This window comes from Mesoplodon densirostris, chromosome 14, assembly GCF_025265405.1.
Source record: "Mesoplodon densirostris isolate mMesDen1 chromosome 14, mMesDen1 primary haplotype, whole genome shotgun sequence".
Classification (NCBI taxonomy): Eukaryota; Metazoa; Chordata; class Mammalia; order Artiodactyla; family Ziphiidae; genus Mesoplodon; species Mesoplodon densirostris.
In genome coordinates this window covers 34,989,994-35,015,844 of record NC_082674.1, presented here as the reverse complement: position 1 = coordinate 35,015,844, position 25,851 = coordinate 34,989,994, and the positions used below count along the sequence as shown (strand labels likewise).

Genomic DNA, 25,851 nt, shown 5'->3' with positions numbered 1-25,851 from the left:
GAAATGCCCAGAAAAAAAAAATCTAATTAAATAACCAAAAAGAAAAAGGAGGGAGAAGGGGGGCGGGGAAAGGGTAGGGGTACGTGGAGAGGAAACAGGAGGATCCCAGCAGGGGAGGGCAGGAGTCTTGTTTGCTGTTTTTTTTTGTTTTTGTTTTTGTTTTCCAAGCTAAAAAATTTATTTTTTTCAAAAAAAATATATTTATTACAGAAAATTTAGAAAATACAGATAAGCAGAAATATGAAGAAATCATAACTCAAAGATGACTTGCCAAAATTTTGGCACTTCCAGATTTTTTTCTATGAAAAAATATCTTTAATTCAAACTGCAGGTATTATCTTCAAATACCCTTTTTACTTAATAAAAGTAATTCGTCTGACTGGGTTTTGATTTGCACAAGGAGCCCCTGTGTCTGAGAGTGCTGAGAAAACGCGCCCACCCCAGGCAGCAGGGAGTGGCCAAGATGGAATGGGGGACACGAGTTGGAGGAGTTTCGAGTTTCTTAAGCTCTACAGTCTGGATGCTGGTGTCTGAGCTATGTTCCTTCTCCCCCACCCTCACCTCCCTCCTCCAACACACAGGCGCAATCTTCCTAAGAATTCTGAGTCGGGAAGAAAGAGAAGAAAGCAGGTTCCTATCGTCCTTCCCCTTCCTCCGCACCCACACAGGCAAGCGTCGGGTCTCCCCGCGCCCCGAGGGTCCCGGGTTAGCGCCTCTCATCCCACGCTGGAATCGTTAGCCCATTAGGGTTTGTCCGCCTCCGCACCCCGGATCCCAGATTCCTGAGGTCCGAGTGCCCGGTTCTTCATCTGTAAAACTCTTCATAAATTGTGGTGTGACTTGAATATGCCCCCAAGACACGAAAGGAGCTGAGAACAGTGCCAGGCACCTTGTCTGTGCTCTGCCCGCCACCTGCGAACGTAGGTGAGTGGACGGCGCCCCCAGCCCGGCGCAGCGAGTACCTGTCTTGCGTCCGGGGCTCCCAGCATTGCGCCCCCCGCTGCTCCTCCCATCCTCTCCCGACCCAGCCACAGGTAGAGCCGAGCAAGCAGCCCCCAAGAAATCTGCGGACCTGGCCCGACCTCTGTCCTCGTGAAAGGATAGGCGACTAACATCTATCGGGGCCTATGGTGGCCGCTATGCAACCCCGAGATGGCTGTGTAGACATTCCCAGTTTTCGGATGAGGAAACTGAGGCCCCAATCCAGTGCCAGCACCCCTGTATTCAGGCGCTCTGGTTTACAAACCCGCCTTCTCCCCCCTTACAGGATTTCTTTGGGGTTTCTCTGGGGCCCAGGCGGAAAATCTGGGGACAAGGGACCAGGGAGGTTCTCGATCCTGTGACTTACGCCTGGATCGGGCGCCCCACTCCGGCGCGGGTGGGCGGGGCGCCCCGGCTGTGCTGCGAGGCTGGGCCAGGCGGCGCGGAGCGCGCGGGGGCTCCAGACCAAAGTCCGAGAGGGGCCACAGCGCGTCACAGGTGGTTGCCCCGCCCTTTGACCCTCGGGATGCTGATAAACCAGGCGGCCAATAGGCGGTCGGGCAGAGGCGCGCCCCTCCGACGGCGCGGAAGACACGGCTCTGGAGCGCGGCTCCTGGGGGGCCATGGAGAGACCCGTGAGAGTGAAGGCTTGGGTGCAGGAGAACCGCGCCTCCTTCCTGCCCCCGGTCTGCAACCAGCTCCTGTGAGTCCCACGCACGGCCCCACCCTCCTGCCCTCTGTCCTCACCCCCTTCTTCTCCATCTGCACCCCTCAACCTCCAGTTCGGAGTTCGTCAACCCAGAAGCTTGCAGAAAGGGGGATGCCATTCTCGTGGTGTTCCGGGAAGGGTGAGGACGGGCTGTTCCGGGCTTCGCCACCTTCGTCTGTTCCTCTTTCTGGTGACTGCGTGCTGCCTTGACCTCTGAGGATGGCTGGGTGACAGAGACTAAAGAGCTGCTGATGCCAGACGGCAGCCCTGTCCCCCAGGGCTGAGAAACAGCGCTCCATCCCCCACTGACTCTCAGCAATTGGGGGGTGGGGAGGATAACCCAGAGTCAATTGTAGAACGGAGGCCTGGGGACAGCCCCATCGTACACGCACACTCCGTTCAGGAAGCTGCAGGCAGAGGGTGAAGTCAGAGGGTCAGCTCCTGTGGGAGGATCTCCATTTGGTGCTCTTCCCAGGCCCCCCTTTGCAGCTGGGCGCACACAGACCCCCCAGGCCCTCCCTGGCCACCTCTGCCCCAGCGCCCAACAGGGCTGACCGTGTCCCAGCACGGTCTTCCTCCGGCACACCTCTGAGGCCCTCCCCTGTGGACCCTTCACCTCCTTCCCCCTCATTCGCCTGGGTGGCCCTGCCTCGTGTGCTCCCCAGCTCCGGGCTCCCAGTCCTGAGTTTGCTGGGTCCGCTGAACATCTCCAGCAGGGCGGCTCCTCAAACCACACAGCTCCAATCACTAACACCTTGACAAGCCCGAGACTGCCAAGTGTTTTCACATCATCTCATTTAATTCTCCAGTAGCCCCATGAGGTGGGATTTTTTTTTCATATCTTTATTGGAGCATAATCGCTTTACAATGTTGTGTTAGTTTCTGGTTGTACAACCACGAGCTGGTTCAGGACCTCTCCCCTCTCATCCACTGCAGGCACCAGAAGCAGCTCAAAATCATGTTCGTCGGGGGTCCCAACACCAGGAAGGACTACCACATCGAGGAGGGTGAGGAGGTAGGCTGCGGACTGTGACCCTCCCCCGCCCCAGAACCGACCCAGCCCTGGGGGGAGGGGCCACTTCCCCTGCCAGGGTCAGAGCCTGTGGATGAGAGAGGCGGCTGGTCAGATGACTGATGGGTGAAGGGGGCACAACTGAGGCCACAGGGTAAAACTGCTGCCTGGAAGTTGTGGGCATCCAGTGACACCCTTGAGAGCTCCCGGGAAAGAGACCAGCCTCTGCGGGTGTGAGAGGCTCCAGCTGTTGGGCATCAGCCCCAGACACAGGGGCCGTCCATGCTCTGGGGGGGATGCCCTGGCCCCCTCGCCCCCAAACCTGAATAATGCAAGATTGGCCTCCAAAGTGAGACCCAAATGCTGAGAGGGACCTGGGCGCTCCACTCTGGTCCCAGGAGCCAAGTTCTCCAGGAAGGGCTGGGGCTGGGAGGCCCCCTCCTTATCTAGAGGGCACGAGACACATCGGTTGCGAGGAAAGATTTGATGGAGGGGTGGGCAGGTGGGAGGGGGAATTTGTACTGAATACCCTTTTGTACCTTGAATTTTGAACTGTATTTCTGTACTATCTACCCCAAAGTAAACAAACAAAAGTAAACTCAAAGAAAAAAGATGGGCCCCCTTGAGAGACACAGATGGGTTCCCAGCTATCAGAATCTCTGGTGGCAAAGGTTCAGTATAGGGGGCCTGATGCCGGGGTTCAAGGTCCGGGGTTCAGCTTGGTCACCAGCCTCCACCCCCCCACAACTGGTGTCTCAGCTGCAGCCAGGGACTGGAGGGAACACAGGAGAATCACTCGCTTAGCAAGCATTTGCCGAGCACCTAAGGTGTGGGTGAGGGCAGAGAGGGAAGGACCCCGGGCCAGCCAACCCCTCGCCTCTTCCCCGTCCTAGGCCCCGCCCCTCTCCCGCCACCCACTTCTCCCAACACACCTCACTGGAGGCCATTTTCCTCTGGAAAAAATCAGCAGGAAAATCAAAACTACAGAGAGAAGATGGGATTGGATTGGGAGTGGCCCCGGTGGGGGAGATGAGGCCGGTCACAGGGTCTTTCCTGCCTGCCTCAGTCAGCCTCGGGCCCCCCATCTTGTCTTCCAGAGGCTTCCACCCTGTGAGCCCAGGTCTCAGTGCCCACCTCTCCCGTCTCCCCCCCTCCTTCCTCCCCTTCTTGCCCCCTTCCACCTCTGCCCCAGCCCCACCTCAAGGTCTCCCCAAGTGGATGGGTATCCACTTAGGGGCCCAAACCAAACCCTGACTCAGCTGGGTCGCTGGCGGGTGAGGAGGGCTGGCTTGAGCAGGTGTCCCCCACTCTGGAGGGACCCTCAGGTGGCTGGGAGGAATTTGGGAATTCCCATCGATCTATGATGGCTTGGTCCTACCTGCGGCGGGGGAGAGTGCCAGCCACAGGCCCTGGCAGCCACAGGGCTGAGGGTCAGCATCCTCTCTGTCCCTGCCTGTCCTCGAATCCGAGGAGAGTCCAGGGGCCAGGCTCCTCCCTGGTGAGGGAAGGGAAGGGAGTCACTGAGCCGAATTCTCCTCCTGGCTGAACTCAGGCCTCTGCAACAGGCTTTCAGGTGCCTGGGCTCTACCCACCACACACACTCCAGTTACCTGACTCCTTCCCTTGGGGCACACAGGTGCGAGGGAGCCTGGGCTGGGAGTCAGCTGGACCTGGAGTCTGCCTCTTACCAACCATGCGATTTGGCAGGGCCCATCACATCACCTCTCTGAGACTGTTTCCTCGCAGCTCACAGGGGACACCAGCCCCTGGCTGGTGGAAGGATGCAGTGTGGGTAGGGTATGTGCACAGAGCCTGGCACAGAGTTTAGGTGCTTAATACACATGGGTTCTCTGCACTCTCAGCCCCTCTCTGCCCTCGCCTGCCTGTAAGGCCTTTCCAGGCTGCAGGGGCCAGATTCGATTCAACAGCCACCTGAGCCGGTACAGTTAATCTTCTAGTTAGCCACAGGCCCCAAACATCATTTACTTCCAAACAGAGCATCATTCCCTTTGGATTGCCCATGGCTGTTTGGGATTTTCTGATGTTCAGGACCTGCACCTCTGGTCCAGGCTAGGCCTGTCCCTCATCACAGGACAGGCCTCTAAAATTCCACTTTCTAAGTTTTCTAAGTTGTTTAATGGCCACTAACACCTTGTAGCCTGCCCAGAAAGGGCTTGACTTTGGCCCAGACCATCACTCCAGCCCTGCCGCCCACTCCAGCTTTCCCTGATATTTGTGGGGCCTAAGGGGTATGGCCCCCTCCCTAGAATTCTCTAGGCCTTTCCTCCTCTCCCCATAACCATGGAAGGATACCTCCCACATATACAAACATATAGGGGCTTCCTCCCAGCTGAGGAGGGTTTGGGGGGAGTTTGCAGAATTGTGCCCTAGAAGAGCCTGATAAGTTTTTCTTATTTGTTTTAAATAACTTGCATGAATTATTTTTAATAATAAAAGTAAATATTGTTTATTGTAGAAAACGTGCAGAATATAGGAAAGACAAACGTAAATGTCTACCTCATTCATAATCCCACCACTCAGGGATGCCATGAACACTGCCTGGATTATACATGTATGGCTACATAATTAGAAACCTGCTGGGTGTAGCTCTGAATCTTGCTTTAATATGATAATTTTATTAACAGTTATTCAGAGACATTGTTTTTTTTGTTTTTGTTTTTGTTTTGTTTTGGTTATTTTTTGCGGTACGCGGGCCTCTCACTGTTGTGGCCTCTCCCGCTGCGGAGCACAGGCCCTGGACGCGCAGGCTCAGCGGCCATGGCTCATGGGCCCAGCCGCTCCGCGGCATGTGAGATCTTCCCAGACCGGGGCGCGAACCCGTGTCCCCTGCATCGGCAGGTGGACTCTCAACCACTGCACCACCAGGGAAGCCCAAGAGACATCGTTTTTAATGGCTGCATAATGTTCTATATTTTGTCTCTATCATAAAATAGTGCCATTTCCCCTATTGCTATTATTAGCATTATTTTTGCTATTCCTTCCATCACTAATATTAATAGCTAGTAATAGCTAATATTAATAACTATGTGCTGGGTACCTTTGTGTACAGCATCCTGGGCACACTTCACAGCAACATTCTGAGTAGACACTGTCATTTTATAAATGAGGAAATGAGGCACAGAAAGGCTAACTGAATTGGCCAAAAGTACACGGTGACCTGGCCGAGCTGAGGGCCAGGTGACACTGGATGCTATGCCTTTAACTACCATGTGCTGTGATAAAACAGCCATGTACGTTGGCCATGAGGCAGGTGCATTTCTTAAGATTTTTTTTTTTATGTGGACCATTTTTTTTAAAGTCTTTATTGAATTAGTTACAATATTGCTTCTGTTTTTATGTTTTGATTTATTTGGCCGCAAGCACGTGGGATCTTAGCTCCCCGACCAGGGATCGAACCCCCACACTCCCTGCGTTGGAAGGCGAAGTCTTAGCCACTGGACCACCAGGGAAGTTCCGAGCCAGGTGCATTTCTGATTCACTGCAGCCACTTTCCTAGAGATGGAATGACTAGGACAAGCTGTAAGGTGGCCAACTGTCCTGGTTTTCCCTGGACTTTGACGGTTTCAGCGTGGAAGGTCCTGCATCCCAAGAAACCCTTACAGGGGTGTGAGCTCTGAAGGCTCTTCCTGCCCTTTGCCACATTGCCCTTCAGAGGGGTTGTGTCAGCTTGTCCTCATGTCAGACTGTAAAGCCACATTTCTCTAGTTTCCCTGAGCTCACTTGATTTCTCTTAGTAGACTCTGGGACAAGAACCTCTATCTCCTCTAACTCCTTACACGATCGTAATAATTATTATTCATAACACCCCTTCAACTATTTGGCTGGGGCTCTTAACACCCGTGCAATGTGTGGCTGGTAAAGAGAAAATGTGTCTTCCTTCTCCTCCTCCTCCCAGTGCCATGGGCAATCTCAGTAAGCACACTAATTAGGGACTTAGGATGGAATAAGAAAATGCAGTAGGAGCCCTGCGGCACCCGCTCCCCACCCCAGGGAGACAGCAGGAGGCGAGTGCTTGCATCCCCAGAGCCCCCAATTCATCCCAGCTTCCAGCATCAAGTCCACCATTTACATGGCCACTTATGTGTCCAGTCGACCTCCAGAGGGATTTGTACCAGCGTAGCCCCATTCCAGGGCATCACTGTGGCCAGAGGAGCTAGTAGTGGCTCCAGAGCTACACTCAGACTCAGGTCCAAACTGCTGCTCCAGGACTAACTGTGTGACCTTAGGCAAGTTGCTTCACTCTCTGAGCCTCAGTTTCCCTTTTGTCTTTTCTGCAGAATGGGGCTAATAATGTTTTTGGAGGTTGTCACAAAGATTTCTGATAATGTACAGGCATACCTAAGAGATATTGCAGGTTCGGTTCCAGACTACTGAAAGAGAGCAAATATTGCAATAAAGTGAGTCACATGGATTTTTTGGTTTCCCACTGCATGTATAAGTTATGTTTACACTATACTGTAGTCTATTAAGTGTGCAATAGCATTATGTCTACAAAAACAGTATACATACCTTAATTTAGAAATAATACTGTTGGGAAAATGGCACCAATAGATTTGCTCAATGCAGCGTTGCCACAAACCTTCAATTAAAAAAAAAAAAAAAAAAACACAGTATCTGGGAAGCGCAATAAAGCGCAGCACAATAAAACAAGGCCTGTCTGTATAGGAAAGTGCTTGCCCAGCCCCTAGGATACAGTAAATGGGTAGTTCTCCTTACCTGGCTGATGGGTCCCTGAATTGTCCACTAAGCATCTCAGCCAGCCTCCTGCCCTCAAGCCAGACACCAACTGTTACGTCCTGGGTACTTTGGTCAGCACTTTAATGTCAAGGTATGATCCTCATGTGTCCCCAGCCCTTTTATCTGTGGCCTGTGTCAGGGGAGGCTGGGGCCTAATGCGAGAGTGACCAAGGTGCTCGTGAACTCTGAGGCCTCCAGGAAGTTCCTCAGGTTTCCTGGTCAGAACTCAGGCCAAAGACCTGGAAGAGGGACTGGGGAGGGTCCAAGCCTGTCTGCTGTCCTTTGCCACAGGTGTTTTACCAGCTGGAAGGCGACATGCTTCTCCAAGTCCTGGAGCAAGGGAAGCACCGGGATGTGGTCATCCGGCAGGGAGAGGTGAGGCTGGGCCCCTGAACAGGACCCCAGCATGTCCACTCTCCTGGCTTTTATGGCGGTCTTGTGCTCCCAGCCTTTTCCTGCCCTCCTACCTGCCCAACCTGCCTCGGCCCTGTCCTCAGGCACTTCCTCCTCAAGGCTGTCCATCTCAGCACAGCCTGACATCCCCTCTAGTTCCCGGGTGGAGGCTTGGCAGAGAGGGGGCTGGGCCGGACTGTGGTCAGCTGGGGAGGCCTGGGACGCTGCAGCACTGAGGCCTCCAATGGGGGGCTGGCACCTTGTCCCCACCCCTGCAGATCTTCCTCCTGCCCGCTGGGGTCCCCCATTCTCCACAGAGGTTTGCCAACACAGTGGGGCTGGTGATTGAGCGGAGGCGGCTGAAAACGGAGCTAGATGCGCTCAGGTAAATGGGCCTGGTCTGGGGCTCTGGCGCAGAGATGGGGGCGAAGCAGCAGGATCCTAGATAGACCCAAGGAAGCCACTCAGCCACCACTGAGAGGGTTGGTGGCAATGGAGATCCTGCATTTGCTGGCTGATGGGGAGGGATTGGGGTAGGTGGTAGGGTGGGTCTGATGATGCCGGGGAGGCGGGGTGTTCTCTGTGACCACCTGGGAGCCCATCAGCCTGACACCTTCTGGCAGGGCCCAGAACATGTGGGATCTTAGTTCCCCGACCAGGGATTGAACCCACGCCCCCTGCAGTGGAAGCGTGGAGTCTTAACCACTGGACCTCCAGGGAAGACCCAGAACCTGTGCTTTCTGCACTGAGGTCTGCTGGGGAAGGGCAGGGGGATGGATGCCAAAGTCAAACCCACCTGGCCCAGGGCAGCCCGGAACAGTGCTGCTTCTCCCAGCCTCCCACTCCAGAGCTGAGTCTCCGCCAGTGCGCCCCTCTGCTTGTTTCTCTACCCCAGCTCATTCCACACCCAGCGCTGACATTTGAATAACACTTACTACGTGCCGGGCACCGTTTTATGTGTCTTTATTCCTTTAACCCTCACAAGGATCCTGTCCAGTGGGTACCGTTATGTACTTTACAGATGAAGAAACTGGGCCCAGGGAAGCTGAGTTTGCTAGAAAGTGGCCGAGCTGGCATTATAGAGAAATATGAAGTTAGGGCCGGGACAGCCTAGATGGGAGTGTGAGTAAACACCAAGGAGGGGACGAATATGGGTGCAGAGATGGGTGCCCTGTTTCTATAGCAGATTTCTAGAACAGAGTTCCCATCTTGTTCCATTCAGTCACCCGATTATTATCCTCTGAAAGGAGGACTCAGCCTGTGGTTCAGGAGGACCCAGATTTTTCCAAAAGCTAAGCTATTTTTTATATTTTTTAACTAAGAAAATTAAAATTTCCCAGCAAGTTACTGAAATCAGAAAACTTTGTTATAATGGACATTTTTTAAATGTCCACATCTTGTGTTATAATGGACATTTTCAAAATTCTTCCCTTTTTTTCTAATTACCAAAGTCATACATGATCAATCTTGAAATCTGGAAAAGTACAAGAAAGCAAAATGAACAAAATTAAAATGACTTGTCAGGTAAAAGGTAAATTTGATAGCATGTGAATGATATCTCAATAAAACAAAATAAAGAGAAAACAAGCAGAAAAAGTCACCCCGCCAATCAAAGCTAACAAACTTAGACGTCCATCTCATCTTTTTTCTATGCATATCTACACCTTACAACATTGCAGTCTTATTGCAAGCGTGGGTTTGAGTTTTGCTTTTTTTTTTACATAAAAAAACTCATGAGTATCTCTCATACTATTAAATGCTTTGCAAAAGACGCCATGTTAATGACTGCATACTAATCTACTGCAGAATAGTCTGTTGTAGAAATAGCTGCCTGGCCTTAAATTCGAAAATAAATTTTTGACATGGGGCTTCATATGGCGAGTCTTCAGTGATGGAGAGGACGGCGCCTTCAGTAACACTTTTACAGCAAATTCAATAACAGATTTCATCTGGCTGCTTTTGACCTTTAATAAAATCCAGGGGCTCAACATTAAAATGCCACTCTGAAGGCAGTTCCTGGAAGGCATCGAGGTCCAGTTATGAGGCTTTCCAGTGGCCAGCTCCATCCCAGGATAGAACTTAGGGTGTCAGGCAGGGTGGATGCACTGTGTGTCTATAAACCATCGCCCATATGCAGGACCACTTCTCTTTTTCAGGAAGAGCCGAAGAGCAGAGCTGGCCTGGCGCTGGGAGCTAAGCTTGGGGATTAGGCATTCAGTCAGTAGATGTGCTGCATACACAGGGCCCTGAGGCCCAGCCCCGCTCTGCCCTGCGCTCCTCAGGCCAGTGGAGCTGCACGCCAGGCCGGGCTGGGGGCCTGGGTGGGCTTCAGGGAGTCTACTAGAGGCTATGTGTACAGGCGTATGGACCTTCCTCCAGAGGAGAGGCCCAGCGCTTTGCTCCAGTTCTCAGAGCCATCCATGACCCCAGAAGAAGGACCCCCTCATCTGGGGGACGTCTTCAGCACGTTGGTTCCCTAAGGTTCCGTGCGCTCTGACCTGGAGTGCCAGCACACTAGGGCCCGGATCAGGCTCAGCCTCAGCTTCCCCTTTTGGAAAAGCATTGGTCACTGATGCTGTGTTTCTAAGACTGTCTCCAGTCTGCCCTGCTTCTGCCACTTACAGGCTGTGTAATCCCTGCCAAGTTGCCCAGCTTCTCCCTGAACCTCGGAGCTCTATGTACTTTGTAGATGGTCAAGTTTGGGGAACCAGGAAGAGCTATGGGAACGGGGTAGGTAATAGCCCACCCACGTTGGGGCCACACGGGGGCTCCTGGGAGAGCCGAGTGTGGGTGAGTGTGCATTGGCCACTAGGTTGTGCTAACAGGATGAAGCAGGCCGTCAGCTCTGTAGGGCCAGCCTGGGCCCAGCCAATCACAAGCAGAGCCGGGCCTGAGGGAGGCTGCCCTGAGGACGTCCAGGTGGGGAGCTGGGTGCCCGCTTTTTGTTCTGGCAGGTACTACATAGGCGACACCACGGACGTCCTGTTTGAGAAGTGGTTCTACTGCGAGGATCTCGGCACACAGTTGGCCCCCATCATCCAGGAGTGAGCCCCCCAGCCCAGCCCCTGCCCCTCGCTCTCCTGAGGCCCCATGCTCTGGCTGGGGAGATCAGACCCAGCCCAGCAGTGCTCCTCGGCAGTACCTGCCGGCCTGGAGCCATCAAGTCCAGGATTTAGGGAGAAAGTCTGCCCCTCCCCAGGGTGGAAAGCCCCCTGGGGAGCGGAGGAAAAGGATGGCGGATATACAACAAATTGTGTGAGGGCACCATGAGTGTGTGTGGGCTCCTGCACCCCGGAGTGTATAAGTGTGTGTGTGTGTGCACGCGCGCACGTGTGTCTCACTAGCCACTACTCTTCCCCCTTTTTGCCTGCAGGTTTCTTAGCTCTGAGCAGCACAGAACAGGAAAACCCAACCCTGGTAGGGCGACTAGGAACCATCTTTCTCCCCTTACCCCTCCCTCCCTCCCTCCCTCCCTCCTTTTCCGGAGAAGGGTGGGTCTCGGCTCTGGGTACCAGGGAGTCTCCTTCTGAGTACTCTGCCCTGTACTCAAGGCACAAGAAGATGGCACCAAACAGTACCCCCCATGGCTGCTTGGTCCTTGAGCTGGAGCCAGAGCCCATTCCAGCGATTGGGAGCTGGGACCCCTGGGAACTGGGCCCTCTGGGGCGGGGCCGGTGGGGCCAGAGGATGCTGACCACAGCTGTGCTGTGGGTGCAGACCAGCTGCTCAAGGAACCGCCATTCCCCCTGAGCACACGGTCCGTCATGGAGCCCATGTCGCTGGAGGCCTGGCTGGATGGCCACCGCAAGGAGCTGCATGCTGGCATACCCCTCAGCCTGTTTGGGGACACCTATGAGACCCAGGTAACACAGCCCTGGGCCACCCAGGGCATCTGCCCAGCAGCCCTGGGAGATGGGAACTAATTACACATGGACACACACACACACACACTCACATGCCAGTCTTGGAGGTTGTGGACACAAGCATAGGTCTTCTTGTTTCCTCCCTGACTCTGAGAATGATGGCTTTGCTGTGAGTGGAAGCCCACGGAGGCTATGTGGTCCCCAGCAATCTTTCTTCGCCTTCAGAGTAGGGGGTTGCTGCATCCACTGAGAGATTCCTGGGGGTCTGGGGTCATCTCCCTGCCAGGATTTCCTGGGCCTTTGGCCAATCATAGCCTTGGCAGCCAGAAGGGAAAGAGATATTTGAGGGTGAGGGTTGGGTGGAGAGTTGCACAGAGAGAGACCCAAACAAGGCTCGCCTCCTTCCATTCAACATTTATTGAGTGCCTATTATGTTTCAGGCTTTAGTAGGAAAATAAGATAGAGTCACTGTCTCAGAGAGTGTATGGTCTAGTAAATGGAGAAGTTAATCAACAGTTGCCACGATCATGTGATACATTCTTTGGTAGAGAAGGTACAGGAAGCCATAGGAGGATAAAGGAAGAACCAGGCTGTGAGGGAAGTCAGGGACGACTTCCTGGAGGAGGTGATATATAAGCTGAGTTTTAAAGCTATTGTAGGAGTTTGCAAAAGGAAGAAAGGGAGATGGAGAGCCCATTCCAGGTGAAGGAGAAGCCTGAGCAAAGGCATGGAGGCTTGAGACAGGCTGACATTGCAAACAGCTGAGGTTGGGGAACCAGGACGGGGGAGTGGGGGCAGGAGATACCATTGGTAGATGAAGGTGCAAGGACGAATCCTGGAAACAAGAGAGCTTCACCCAAGTGCTGAAGTGGGGAGGAGGGGGCTGACCAGGCTACAGTGGTGTTTCAGAAAGATCACTGTAGCCTGAGTGAGGACTGGATCAGGAGGGCAAGTGTGGCGACGAGGAGACCTGCCAGGAGGCTCACGTTCACTTGTGCTTTACCGTTTGCCACTGGTATATCCCTTGAAGTTTGACTTAGATACCCCCGTGGAGGGGTGATCACTGGATGCAGACCTGCCCTAAAAGGCCCAGCCAGCCGAGCCCTGAGCTTACACAGGGCTGTGAGAGCCGGCACGCCCCATCACGCCCCTCCCACCCCATTATTTCACACCCCTCCTTCTCCCTGCTTCAGTTCACTCCAGCCAATATCTACTGAGTCCCACTCTGGGCCGGTGGGAGCGTGGCCTGCACAGCAGCTGTGGGCTTCCCGGCTGATGCAGGTCAGAGCTGCTCAGCCTCCCTCTCGCTCTCATTCATCCCCTCCCATCCCCCTCCTCCTCCTTAGGCCAGACTCCTAACCTCTCACGAGGAAGGGAGGTAGGCATCCTCTGGGGAGTTCATGTGTGTGTGCTGTGTGCGTCTGCGCTGTGCCATGTACACACACGTGCCTAGTGTGCCTCTGGTAGGCGTGCCTCCACATGCGTCAGCAGTAGTTGTGTCGTGCATCCGAGGGGCCAGATATGTAGGTGGGTGTGGAGGTCAGGCACGTGTGGTCCCCAACAGCAGGTGGCCAGGGGGCCCTGTGGCCTGGGCAGCCTTCCTCTGCAAGGCCAGCTCTCTGCTCCGCACCTGGAAATGAGGCTGTGCTGCGGGCCCCATCCCTGCCCCACGCAGGCCTGGTGTCTCGGGGCAAGGCCCAAGGCCATCTCCCACGTGGGGCAGGATGCGCCCGAAAGCTCTGTGTCACTTGCCCTCAGGTGATGGTCCATGGACAAGGCAGCAGCGAAGGCCCGAGACAGGACGTGGACGTGTGGCTGTGGCAGTTGGCAAGTGGGCCCGGGGGCAGGGCGGGGGTGGGGGCACAGCCTCCTGCCTGCCCGTGAGGACCAGGCTGCTCCTGGGGTGCCCACAGCCCGGACCGGCTCCCGGGCTTCCTTGCCAAGGCTGACTCAGGGACGCTCGGACAGGCGCCGCAGCCTGACAGCCTCCATTTGCTTCTCCTACTCCTCTCTCCTAGGAGGGCTCCTCAGTGGTGACAATGGAAGGACAGTGCCTGAGCCTGACCCCCGATGACAGCCTCCTGGTGCCAGCTGGGACCGCGTGAGTGCCCGGGGAGGATTTACCCCCAACTGTGGGACTGCCCACCTTTCCCTGGGATCCCAGCCTTGTCTGAGCCCCGCCCACCTGCATCGCCACAGGTATAGCTGGGAACGAGGGCAAGGCTCCACGGCCCTGTCTGTGACTCAGGACCCTGCCCGCAAGAAGCCCCTGGGGTGACTGATCCTCATGCTGCGGGCCCAGAGCAGCCACAGGGTGCCCCCGAGCGCCACCCCTGCCAAGTAACTCTCCCAGCCCCACCGCTTTTACGTGCACTGCTGCCGAGTGACTCAGCGTCTCCCGGGCCGGGTCCTGGACGTCACTGTCATCCATCCTCCTCCTGTCCTCTCCAGGATGCCAGGTTCCCGGAGGCCGTAGCTCCCCTTCACCCCTAACAGCCTCCAGCCCACTGCCCTACAGGGCTCTGCCGGGTGGACTGCTCCCTGAGGCCAGGGTCCTCTCCAACCCTCTGTCCACAGGCTCAGCGCAGCACTTGCCTGCTGCCAAGAAGGTCCTCAGTAAAGGCTTCCTGACAGACGGGCACCTACAGGTCTGCACACACGCAGCCTGTGATCTTTGGCAGACACCTGGTGCTCCCATGATTGTGTGTGTGTGTGCAGCGGGGAGGGAGATCTGGAGCACTGGGTGACCATGGGCCTTGTGGAGGGTCTGTGATCGGGTCCCCCTGCTTGTAGAGAAGCCCTCATGCTGTGTGTGTGGCCCCTCCATGCGAGCTCCTATGCCTGTCCTGGGGCACAGCTGATGTTGTCCCTCGGCCTCTTTCTCTTTCTCACTTACTCTTTTTACATATGACTTTAAAATATAGCATCTGTTGAGGTTTCTCTCCCCAGTAACTGAAGTGACTTGTGCTCATTGTAGAAAACGTAGAAATACTAAAAACACAAAATCCCTGCAGCTGGAGTTAACCACAGTGAATACACAAAGATTGTGATGAGCCTTCAGAGGGGCGTAAAGCTGTTCAGGAGCTTGGCAGCAGGGGGGAGGGCTGTCTGGCCTCCTCCCCCTTCTCCCCCCTGCTATGTACAGGCCCCCGTGGGGTCCAGGAGTGCCGGGAGCCCCGGACGCAGCAGTGGGTAGAGACGAATCATGCAACCTGCAGAGGGAGATCCGGGCTCGGTTTCATGGGGCTTCAATGAGAAGTTGGTGAGGGGTCGCACGTGGGGGGAACTGAAGGTGGATCTGGACGAAACAGGTCCCTGGGTAGAGTCAGCGCTTCCTCCAGAAAACCTGGGTCTGAACCCTGCCTCCCCCGCCCCAGCCTGCCGGATCATTGCTTCGATCCCCTCCACTGACAACGGCAAAGGAGACCCCGACTTTGCTGAAAGGACTTCCGGCCCTGAGGGATGTCGGGACCTTCACCCACCTACCTCTCTAGAGGATTTCCTCTCCTACAAGCAATGAAGAAACACCACCAGCCGCCCCCTAACCTTCCACCACTTCTGGGCAGTGAGGGCAGAGGCTGGGCGTGTGCTCGGGCTGCAGTGATGTGTTTCTCTGTACAGGAGCTGAGAACAGAACACATGAATGTCCCAGGGAGGCCCCCTGGGCAGGGTGCACGTGGCCACGAGAAGGGCCCCCTAGTGCCAAGGGTGGGCCTAATCCAAGACAGAAAATCACGAAAATTAGATCTCCTGTTTTTCTGAACACCGACTCTGTGCCAGGGAATTTGCTAGACGTTTTCACATACATGACCTCACTTGATCCTTACAACTCTCCAAGAAGGTGGTAGCACCCCATTTTACAGATGAGGCTCAAGAGAGATTTGGAAAGTAGGCAGCTCTGTTTCCAACCCAGGCTTGTCTGTGCTCAAAGCTCAGTCTGGTGGTCCCACCACCCTGCACCCTGTGGTTATGGCCTGTCTGCCCTCAGCCTTGGCCAGTGGGAGCCCAGGGCAGCGGAAAGGCCTGGAGGATCTGTGGGAGAGGGGCCAATGGCCACTGCGTCTGAAACCCAGAGACTCAGAGTTGGCAGCACGCAGCGCCCTGCTGGCCACAGCCATTTGGCATGGGGGCAAGGGGGCGGGGTGTGTCAGATCCTAGAGCCTGGAAGCACAGCCTCTCTTGGTGCTGTCCCAGGTTACCAGGAGCCCCGGGCCCTCATCTCTGCCCGCAGGCCTGGCGCCATGGGCCCATGAGAATACCACGCAGAGGGGAGCAGGACTGGTACCTTATCTGAAGCCAGCCACAGCCTCCCACTCCCCTCTCGGCAGTGAGTACTGGGTGATGGCCGGCTAAGTGGGGTGGACAGTGGCAGGGAAACTCAAGGACTCTCAAGATTGTTCTGCTTGTGGGAGAAGCCCCCATGTCCCCAGGCCATGGCAGTAGAAACTTGGCAGGGGAGCCCTCTGCCTGTGGGATGTACTTCATCACGGATGTGGACTTGGGACCATCACAGACTTTGGAAGCGTCAGGAATCTGGGAATAACGACAGCAGGCTGGCGGATTACAGCAGGCTGTTCTCACCAGGCTGTGAGCACGAAGGTCAAGGTGTTGACTGGACTCCCGCCTCCCTCTCCCAGGACGATGTCTTGTTGGCTCCACAGTCCCTGCTGCCAGAGCTGGTGGGGGCAGGGAGGCAGCCACCCAGTCTGTATCTATGATGGGGTGGGGAGGGGTCCAGGGTGGTCTGCATGAACTGGAGGGCTCTGAGTTCCCAGGACAAGCTCCTGCCTTCAGGCAAGCCAATGTCTGACCACTCAGGGCTGTAAACACTCTCCCCAACCTCACCCCAGCCGGGACTTCCTCCCACTTCAGGGTTTCTCTGGGCCTCCACTCACCCTGATGAGCCCTGCATCCTCCTCTGCCAGGGGCAATGCAGATTCCAACTGAGGCCGAGCTTAGAGACCTCACAGGCAGGCCACTCGTACCCGGGAGAGGCGGGGAGGGAGGGAGGGCAGGCTGCAGGGTTCCCTTTTGCCTGCAAATAGGAACACAGGGTTTCTCTGGCTGCGAGGATGCTGATGAAAACCCCAGGATACTGAGTCATCGTGGTGGCCAGCTGATGGGAAGCACTAATCCTTGAACACTCTCGTGCAGGGGTAGGACGACCGTAGAAACGTCTCTCAGATCCACGGTGCAAGCAGCCCCTGGAATTTCATAACCTGAGCTCTCCCTCTCCCCTTCCCTCTCTCCCTCCTCACGCCCTCCCTTCCTCCCTCCCTCTCCCTCCTCCTCCTCGCCCTCTGCCTTCACCACTGCCTTGGGGTCACCTGGAGAGGCCTCGGCTCCCTGCCACCCGGCCTCCTCCCCGATGGTGTCTGCCCTCCTGGCGCCATACCTGAGTGTGGAATTTGTCCTGGGCCTGGTGGGGAACAGCCTGGCTTTCTTCATCTGCTGCTTCCACGCGCGGCCCTGGACGTCCAGCTGGTCAGCCCGGTGGTGGCCGACTTTCTCCTGATCATCAACCGGCCTCTTCGCGTGGACTACTACTTCCTCCACGAGACCTGGCGCTTCGGGGCCACTGCCTGCAAAGTCAAGCTCTTCATGATCGCCACCAACCGCCCAGCGAGCACGGTCTCCCTCGCGGCCATCTCACTCGACCGCTCCCTGAAGGTGGTGCGGCCTCAGCATGTGCTGAGCAGGGCCTCCGTGTGGGCAGCCGCCCGGGGGGCCGGGGGACTCTGGGGGGGGCATCCTGATCCTCAACGGGCACCTGTTCCTGACCACCGATTCCAGCCACTCCTGCCTCAGTTACCAGCTGGGCGCGAGCCCCTCGGCCTCATTCCACTGGCACCAGGCCCTGTTCCTGCTGGAATTCTTCCTGCCGCTTCCTCTTTGCCATCGTGAACATCATGCTCACCATCCTGCGCCGAGGCCTGGACGTGCAGGCGGGCCCGCGGGGGGCCGTGTGCATGCTGGCCGCGGTCGTGGCCATCTACGCGGTCTGCTTCTTGTGCAGTATCATCTTCAGCAAAGCTTCCATCGTGGCCTTCCGCCTGCATGCCTGCCGCGCCCTGTACATCTGCTCGCAGCTCTTCCATGGCTCCCTGGCCTTCACCTACCTCAACAGTGCCCTGGACCCCATGCTCTACTGCTTTTCCAACCCCAACTTCCTCTGCCAGGGCTGGGCCCTGCTGGGCCTCACCCAGGGCTGGCAGGCCGCCAGCGACGAGAGCACCTACCAGCCCTCTGCCTGGTGCCGGGTGCCCTCTGGGAATGTGGTGGCCGCAGAGAGGCTGTAGGCAGAGGTGTCGCAGGAGATCTCAGAGGAGGGCCGACCAGGAAGGCCCTCCCAGGACGGGGGCCCTGCTGCGGTACCACAGGAGGGAGGACTGCCAGGCTCTGGGCTGGAGGGACAGGGTCAGTCCCTGGACTGTTGCCAGCACAGGGTCCCTCAACCAACTGGACAAGGGACATCTGCAGGAGCCAGGTGGGTGGCAGGGAGAGAAAAGTGTGTTGGCTTGGAGTCGTGTGCCCCAGATGATGTCCCCAAAGCACAGAGCATGATGGCAGGTGGAGACAGGCAGGGGCTCCGGGACTCCAGCTCAGGCAGAGGGCCACACAGCTGCCCTGTCCCGGGCCAGAGCTGGAGGACTGAGAGCAGAAGTCTTGCTTTAGAAATTAGACAGCTGCATTTTCTGTGATCTCCAGTTTGTCTTTTTCAATACTAATAAACTTCCTTTTGAAAATGCAAGGCTGCCTCAGCTCTTCTAAGGAAAACCAATAAGTTATCTTTGGGTCCATCTGGCTCTGGCATCAGGAGGGTTCAAAGTGAGTTCCCCAAGATGAAGGGACACTCTGGGGACAGAGTGGGGAAGCTGTCCTTCCACATTGATCCTGGAGCCCTGGTGTGCCCTTAAAGTCAGAACGCTTCCCTGGGAGAGGTCCTCAGGCTCATGGGATGGGCTGCCCACCTGGATCCCTGGGAGGCCCCTGACTTGCTCTCCTGCGGGACCACGTGAGGATCTTCAGCCTGGGAAGTTACCACCTCCATCCAGTTCAGGCTCCTGGCTCAGCTTGGACCCCCTCCCCTGGCTTTCCTCAGCCCCAAGTACCCTTCTATGGCCGTGGAAACTGTGGTGGCTGCTACCCCACCAGGACAGGATGCTGGATGGGGGCAGGGGTCTCCAGGTCACCAGAGCAAGCTCACTGCCCTCCCCCAGGCCCAAAGCCATCTTGCCCATCTCTCCCCATTCTGTTCTGTTCAATACGACTGTGTCAGTGTCTGAGACTACCTGGACTAAAACATCTGTTGACCTGGAGCCCCCAGGCACAAGGCGTGCACTGGGCATGGATCAGGGGTTTCTTTGGCGGGGAGAGTGGTTGGCCCTGTTGTCCACAGCCGAAGTCATTGGGGGTGCGTGGCCTTCAAGGCTTCCGAAGGGCTACACAGAAGCCACTAAAGCCCCAAATATGCACCTCCTGAACGCCATGTGTCCCCAGCCCGAGCCATCTCAGGAGAATGAACATCTGCCCCCAGTAGACATACGTCCTCCCTGCTGCGGGGGACAGAAGGGCCTGGGACTGGTGCCCTACTCATCACCCAGCCACCGGCCTCTAGGCCTCAGATACAGGGTCTGACGATGGGGGCCAAAGCCCCTCTCCCCAACTGTTTGAATCCTCTTAGTCCAACCCTCTGATATTGTGGACAGGGATGCCCTCCCTCTATTAAAAGTCCTCAGGAGTGGTGGCCAAGGCTCAGGAGGGTCACCCACGTCCCAGGAGGGAGGCAGGTGGATGCCATGTGGATGCTGAGGTGGGAGACAGAACGTGTCAGGCAAACGGAGGTGGCCCGGGGGACATGTTGGATGAGTATTAAAACCTGGTGTGTCTCCAGCCACCTTCCCTTTTCTGAAAACTCACCAGCCGCTGTCAGAAACCCACAGAAATACTGAGAACCCAAACCAAGTGATGGAAATGGGTGTGCCGCCCAGGCCCCTCCAAGGGGGCTCCCCGGGTGTCTCTGCCCCACACGGCCCCCCGCTCCAGTCCTCCACTCTGCTGCTGCCTTCTCGCTGGTAGAGCCACTCCTAGGAACTCCCCGCCTCGCCGCCCCCTGCTGCCACAGAGAGGAGCCGGCCAAGCCTGCGCCAGCCCGAACTGAGATTTGTCGTTTCTAAGTCAGACATTCTTACGAGAGGTCCAAGCGCTCCTGGAGGCGGGGGTTTGAGCCCTTTCTCGTGGAGCACCCCCCTCAAGGGGCACTAACGTGTGTGGCGAATGAACACCAGGCACCTTCCCTCTGATACCATCTCTCCCCACGTTTGTACCTGCCTGGCTTCAGAGCAGCTCTAGGGGCAAATGGGGCTCCATGTGCCATTTCCTTGGTCCTCCCTTCCCTGGGCCCTTCCCCTCAACACCGCCCCCCTTCCCCACCCTCTCAGGAGCCGGGCTCACTCTCCTGACCTGATGTGAGGGAAAGGACCAGGTGGTCCCCGTGGCCTATGTGCACTGCTGTGTCTCCCCCTCGAGAAGCCCCAGGTAGAGGCTGGTCACAGGGTTTGGGCCCACACTCCTAACCTTCCCCGGGATCCTTCTTGCCCCTCAGCTTGAAGTTGAGGACTGCTCTCCCCACTGACAAGGCACTCCCTAAAGGGGGTCTGGGTGCCCCATCGTGGGAGAGAAGCAGGGCTTCAGGCTGCCTCCACACTCTCCTTGCATGGAAGGACCCCCTGGTCCTAACCTTGGTCCCAACCCACTGTGCCCCTCCCAGGACTTGTTCTCCATGTGTGAAATGGGAACAGTAACCCTGGCCCTTGCTCAACTCCAGGGGTTAGAGATGGAAATAACTGATACGCCAGAGCACTGAGTGAGGAAGGTAGTTACTACGGGGAGTGGGGAGGGGACAAGGGGTGAGAGAGGATGGGGGGAGGGGAGGGGAGAGGGCAAACTGTGTTGCAGTGCAGCGTTTTCTACTGGTGGGCGGGTACTGGCTGTGGTGGTACAAGGTGCGTGGGAGGTGGTACAAGGCTGAGCAGAGACCCTACTTCCTGCATTTGGCTTCTAAATAGCATCTTGGTCCCTGGGACGGGCTGCACTATTCGGTGAACAGGTTGGGCAGCACCTCTCTCCCCTTCCTAATGGGACCCGCTGTCCCCTTGAGGGGTGAAAAAACGGCTTCCACGACTTGACCCCGGGGACTCGTGTGCAGGGGGTAGGCAGGCATGGCTGGGATGACAGGCCTGAAGCCACCAATCATCCAGCATTTGCTGGGCACACACCACGGCCCAGACCCTAAGCCACAAAGTCGGACGAGAGGTCTCTGACCTTGAGCCCCGTCAGGCCAAGCCTGGGAGAGACAGACCTGCCAACGGATCAAATGCAACCCAAGCCAGTGGGATTGCGAGGTGGCAACACACCGATGACAGCACAAGAGCACAGGGGGTGGAGTGGGGGGTGACAGGGGGCGATGCATGTGAGCTGAGTCTTGGAGGATGAGGGATGTAGCAAAGGGAACGGCGTCCCTGGCATAGGGAAGGGCATGAACAAGGGCACAGAGCCGTGAGAAGACTCGGTGCGCAGGGAAGGGTGAGGAGATCACTGGGGCAAGGGAGGAGGCGGCCTAGGGACAAAGTTAGGAGACAGGCGGGAAAGACAGGCTGAGCCCTGCAATCTCAGGAGCCTGGGAGGGTCCTGCAGACAACCCAGTAAGGCAGGAAAGGGAGTGTGTGTGAGGTTTTTAAGAAGCCGAGGATGATCTGTCTTGCATTTTGATCAGATACTCTGCTAACAGTGTGGACAGGCTGGTGAGGGGTGTGGGAGATGACCTGAGTAGGACCTGAGTAGGAAACGGTCTGTATTCCAAGCAGGGGCAGCGGCAGTCTGCAAAGGTACAGACAGAGAGGCACAGCCCACGTCAAGGAGAGAGGCAACTTTGTGGATGATGGGTGGACACTGACGCATTAAAGAAACAGGTGGTAGAGCAGGTTCATAGGAAAAGATACAGAGTTAAGACAAGTTGGAGGGGCTTGGAGGACCTGCAGGTAAACACGTGCAGCATCACACTTAGGGCTGGAGACTGGATTTCAGAATCTCCCTCTTACTGATGAGAGCTGACCTTACGGGGATGGATGGGGTCACCTGCAGGAGAATGAAGAGGACCAAGAACCATCCTTTAAAAAATCCCAAGTGAGGGACACACAAAAGAAGACCCAGTGAAGTGCGCAGAAGAAACCTTTAAGTAGGAAGAAAACCAGGAATGCAACAATAAAAAAGAGCATGAAAGAAGTAAAAAAAAAAAAATTAAAAAGAGCCATCTTTTATGAGGGTGAAAGCCGAACATAAAACACCCAGACAGACTGCAAAGTGCCCCATGCAAGAATAAAGCATTCTCAAAAGTCCTAATTGCATGCTGAAGAAAGCTGATGTGAGAACCAAAGTATGTGTCTGACACTGTCTGGTCAAGCATCCTGGACCAACACCCTGGATTAACACCGCATGGTCTGTGCTATTAAAAACAGCTTTTCGGGGACTTCCCTGGTGGCGAAGTGGTTAAGAATCCGTCTGCCAATGCAGGGGACACGGGTTCGAGCCCTGGTCCGGGAAGATCCCACATGCCACGGAGCAACTAAGCCCGTGTGCAACAACGACTGAGCCTGCGCTCTAGAGCCCGCGTGTTGCAACTACTGAAGCCTGCGTGCTTGGAACCCGTGTTCCACAACGAGAAGCCACCACAATGAGAAGCCCGCGCACCACAACAAAGAGTAGCCCCCGCTGGACGCAACCAGTGAAAACCCACACGCAGCAACAAAGACCCAACGAAGCCAAAAATAAATAAATAAATTTATAAAAAAAGACAAAAACAAAAAACCCCCCCCAGCTTTTCAAGAATAGACTGTCGTTTGTATAAAATTTAATTATATGCAAAACATGTTCTGTATTGGTTGTGGATTCATACATTTGTATTAATTGTATAAAATCATGCATTGGGATGAGAAACACCAAATTAAGGAAAGTGCTTACTTCTGAAATGGAGGGACACGGAAAGGGGGTATGCAGGTGACTACTACTATATCTGAAATTTATCCCTGTAAAAAATCCGGGAAAATGGCTGCAATATCTGAATGTTACTTAGCATTGCTCTGGGTAGAGAATAAAGGGGTCAATGTAATGAAGAGTACAAAGAAAAGTAACATGGGGACCACCGCATCAAGCGCTCAAGAAAGCTCAAAGAGGATGACCAAAAGTGCTGGATTTGGCATTAAGGAAGTCTCTGGTGACCTTGTGATGGCAATCTCAGTGACAGGTTGGGGTGGGGGCAGAAGGGAAGCCATATAGCCCACTGTAATGGGTCGAGGAATTAATGAGATTTGAAGGAATGGAGACAACTCTTCCCTCTTTCAACAGATTTGCTAGTAAAGGGAGATAAGCCTAGCTTCAGATGCAGCTGAGTAGAAGACAGATGTGGTGGTGGTTTGACTGTTCTGTGATGTTGACTGGATGGAGAATGTAACAGTCTGAGGAGAAGGGAGAGAGGGTGGAGATGAGGAGAGAGGGGAGAGAATGATGACAGAGCAATCATAAACACTCTGTCCCAGGCCCCATGCTAAGCACTTTACACACACTAACTTATTTAGTCCTGGAAGGTAGATACTATGATTCCCATCTTACAAATGAAAAAACTGAGGCACAGAGAGGTTGAGTATCTTGCCCAAGGTCATCCAGTAGTAAGTGGCAGTCTGGCCTGAGTCAGGACACTCTACTGCAAGCTCCTAAGGAGGGTGGGGAGAGGAGTGGATCCAACATGTGGGTACCAGGAGGGTCCTCTAGAGGCCGAGGGGCACAAGGGGAAGAAAGGTGAAGGGATCCTTGGAAGGCTTGGCTCTCAGGAGGTGAGAGCTTCAGGAGTAACAAAGGATTGGAACAGCTCGTTCTGGAAATAAGAAAACAAGCTCCTGAAGAACATATAAGTGGGCTGCTCAGCAAGCAGCCCAAGAGGCCTGGTGAGGTGGATGCTCACAGCTCTACGGTAGCAACAGTGCCTGCAGGTTGGATGGTTTCCTCCAGCAACTCCCTGTAGTCCAGGAGCAAGATCAGAACAAATGGAAGATAAAACTTATCAGGAAGAAACCGCTTAAGAAATTGGACCAAGGACTTCCCTGGTGGTCCAGTGGTAAAGAATCTGCCTTCCAGTGCAGGGGACATGGGTTCGATCCCTGGTCAGGGAACTAAGATCCCACATGCCGCAGGGCAACGAAGACCCAAGCAGCCAAAAAAATAAAGAAAATATATTAAAAAAAAAAAAAAGTTTGACCATAAAAATCCAGTCCTGATGATGGATCTTAAGGCTGGTACACCTTGAGAGGTAGTGCATGTGACACTCTATAGGTGAGCTTCCAGAAAGAGGGAGGTATTTGGGTCAGGATAAAAAGTCTTTTTTTTTTTTTTTTTTAAGATTTATATATTATTTATTTTTTTATTTTTGCCTGAGTCGGGTCTTCGTTGCAGCACACGGGATATTCGTTGACGCATGCAGGATCTTTCATTGTAGTGCGTGGGCTCTTCATCGCAGTGCACGGGCTTCTCTCTAGTTGTGGCGTGCAGGCTCCAGGGCACGTGGGCTCTGTAGTTTGCGGCACGCGAGCTCCGCAGTTCTGGCGCGCGGGCTTAGTTGCCCCGTGGCATGTGGGATCTTAGTTCCCTGACCAGGGATTGAATCTGCGTCCCCTGCATTGTAAGGTGGATTCTTTACTACTGGACCACCAGGGAAGTCCCAAAAGTCTTAATAAAAAGACACCAAGAACCACAACGTCAGGGATTTCATGGAGGGAGCTGCTGTGTTCTGCCTTGAGGGTCCCTCTGCGTCCACAAAATCTTCCCTGACCACTAGTCCAGCCTTGCTGAGCCATCTCTCCTGGGACTACTACAAGTACGAGCACACCCTTGCCTTACCTACAATCTTTTCTATTGTCCAGTAAACTTGTGTGTGTATGTCTTGCTTCCCTAGTGAAGCTCTTGAAAGAAACTTGGTGTAAAAACACCTCTCACAAATCCCAGCAAACAAGGGTTGCCAACAGGCATACCTCACAAAGGCTGGAGGGGTCCCAAGGGAGCCTATGATGGCCCTAGCACAGCAACTGAGGCACAGTCTACACTGCAGTCAAAAAGGTTTGAAACAACAAAATACTCAACAGAGAATAACTTCTACCAAGCCAGTTTCAGGGCCTGGGAAACAGTGAAGAATGCTGGGCATTTGGATCAGCCTCCTGATACCTTTTAAGTCAACTCAGACATGTTCGTTTCTGACTTTCAGAGCGGAGGAGGGCGAGATGCAGAAGAGGGTGCTGGGCTTCATCTGTGTAACATGCAGCTCCTGCGTCCACCTCACTGGCATGGGAGCCTTACTGTCAAAGCCCCAGGTGGGAGCACAGCACGCTCCCTCAGCTCACCACAGGAGCGGCCTGGCACACGTCCTCCACCTGGCTCTAGGCACAGCAGCGCAAGAGTGATAGATGGGGCAAGGCCTGCCTGTTGCTTCTCATACCTCCAGGCCTTGGGGACATGGTCAAAAGCCACCTGCTGGGGCAGCCTGGCCACATGAAACCTCCATGTCCTCAGGATGTGGTTCATAAGACAGCAGAAGAAAGTGCAGACCCTGGGGAAAGGCCTCTGAGCGTCTCCGTGTGGCTGGGGGGACATCAGACTAACCTGCCTGGTCTCAGAGCTACACAGGGGAGGAAGCAACTGATGCTGAGGGCTGGGGGCCTGCCCCTGCACCCAGCCCTATAGCTGAGCCACTGTCCCAGCAAAGGGCAGCATAAAACCAGATAGAATTTCCAGAAATTTATTGGAAACAGGATACAAATTGATTAGTAGATGGCATCTACTTACAGACAGACGGTCCACACTGTAATATCACGCTCTGAGTGAATTATCCTGGGTAAATACTCATGACCACTGATGCATGGTCTGGGCTGGTGTTCTCTGGCAGGGAAAACCAGAGATTGGGGGAAGAGGAATGGGGAGGGGTGGGCAGAAAACTGGGACGCAGCTTTCCTGAGGGGAATGGTGAGGTGGGGCTGCTAAATGGGTAAACCCCCCCAATGGAAAACTGGGGCAAGTGTTAAGAATAAAGTCCC

The 25,851-nt window shown here is 55.0% G+C and overlaps 2 protein-coding genes across 2 annotated transcripts; both read left to right on the top strand.

Annotated features, from left to right (window-relative positions):
• The first annotated feature begins 1,604 nt into the window (after window positions 1–1,604).
• Window positions 1,605–13,994, top strand: HAAO (3-hydroxyanthranilate 3,4-dioxygenase). Its single transcript, XM_060117819.1, has 10 exons — window positions 1,605–1,684; window positions 2,627–2,705; window positions 7,752–7,835; window positions 8,132–8,238; window positions 10,808–10,897; window positions 11,227–11,270; window positions 11,571–11,716; window positions 13,475–13,543; window positions 13,735–13,817; window positions 13,916–13,994. Exons 1-10 carry the CDS (start codon window positions 1,605–1,607, stop codon window positions 13,992–13,994), a joined length of 861 nt encoding a protein of 286 aa, XP_059973802.1.
• A 927-nt stretch (window positions 13,995–14,921) lies between these two features.
• OXER1 (oxoeicosanoid receptor 1) lies at window positions 14,922–18,015 on the top strand. Its single transcript, XM_060116943.1, is given in 6 exon segments — window positions 14,922–15,180; window positions 16,901–16,947; window positions 16,950–17,193; window positions 17,196–17,458; window positions 17,460–17,602; window positions 17,604–18,015. Coding segments are annotated over 6 exon segments (1,368 nt in total).
• Window positions 18,016–25,851: the final 7,836 nt, after the last annotated feature.

Excerpts from the sequence above, each read along its gene's own strand:
- HAAO (XM_060117819.1), top strand. The coding sequence starts at position 1,605 with ATGGAGAGACCCGTGAGAGTGAAGGCTTGGGTGCAGGAGAACCGCGCC. Across the intron at positions 11,717-13,474 it reads GGGACACCTATGAGACCCAG|GTGATGGTCCATGGACAAGG; the intron begins GTAACACAGCCC and ends ACTTGCCCTCAG. Across the intron at positions 13,818-13,915 it reads CTGGTGCCAGCTGGGACCGC|GTATAGCTGGGAACGAGGGC; the intron begins GTGAGTGCCCGG and ends GCATCGCCACAG.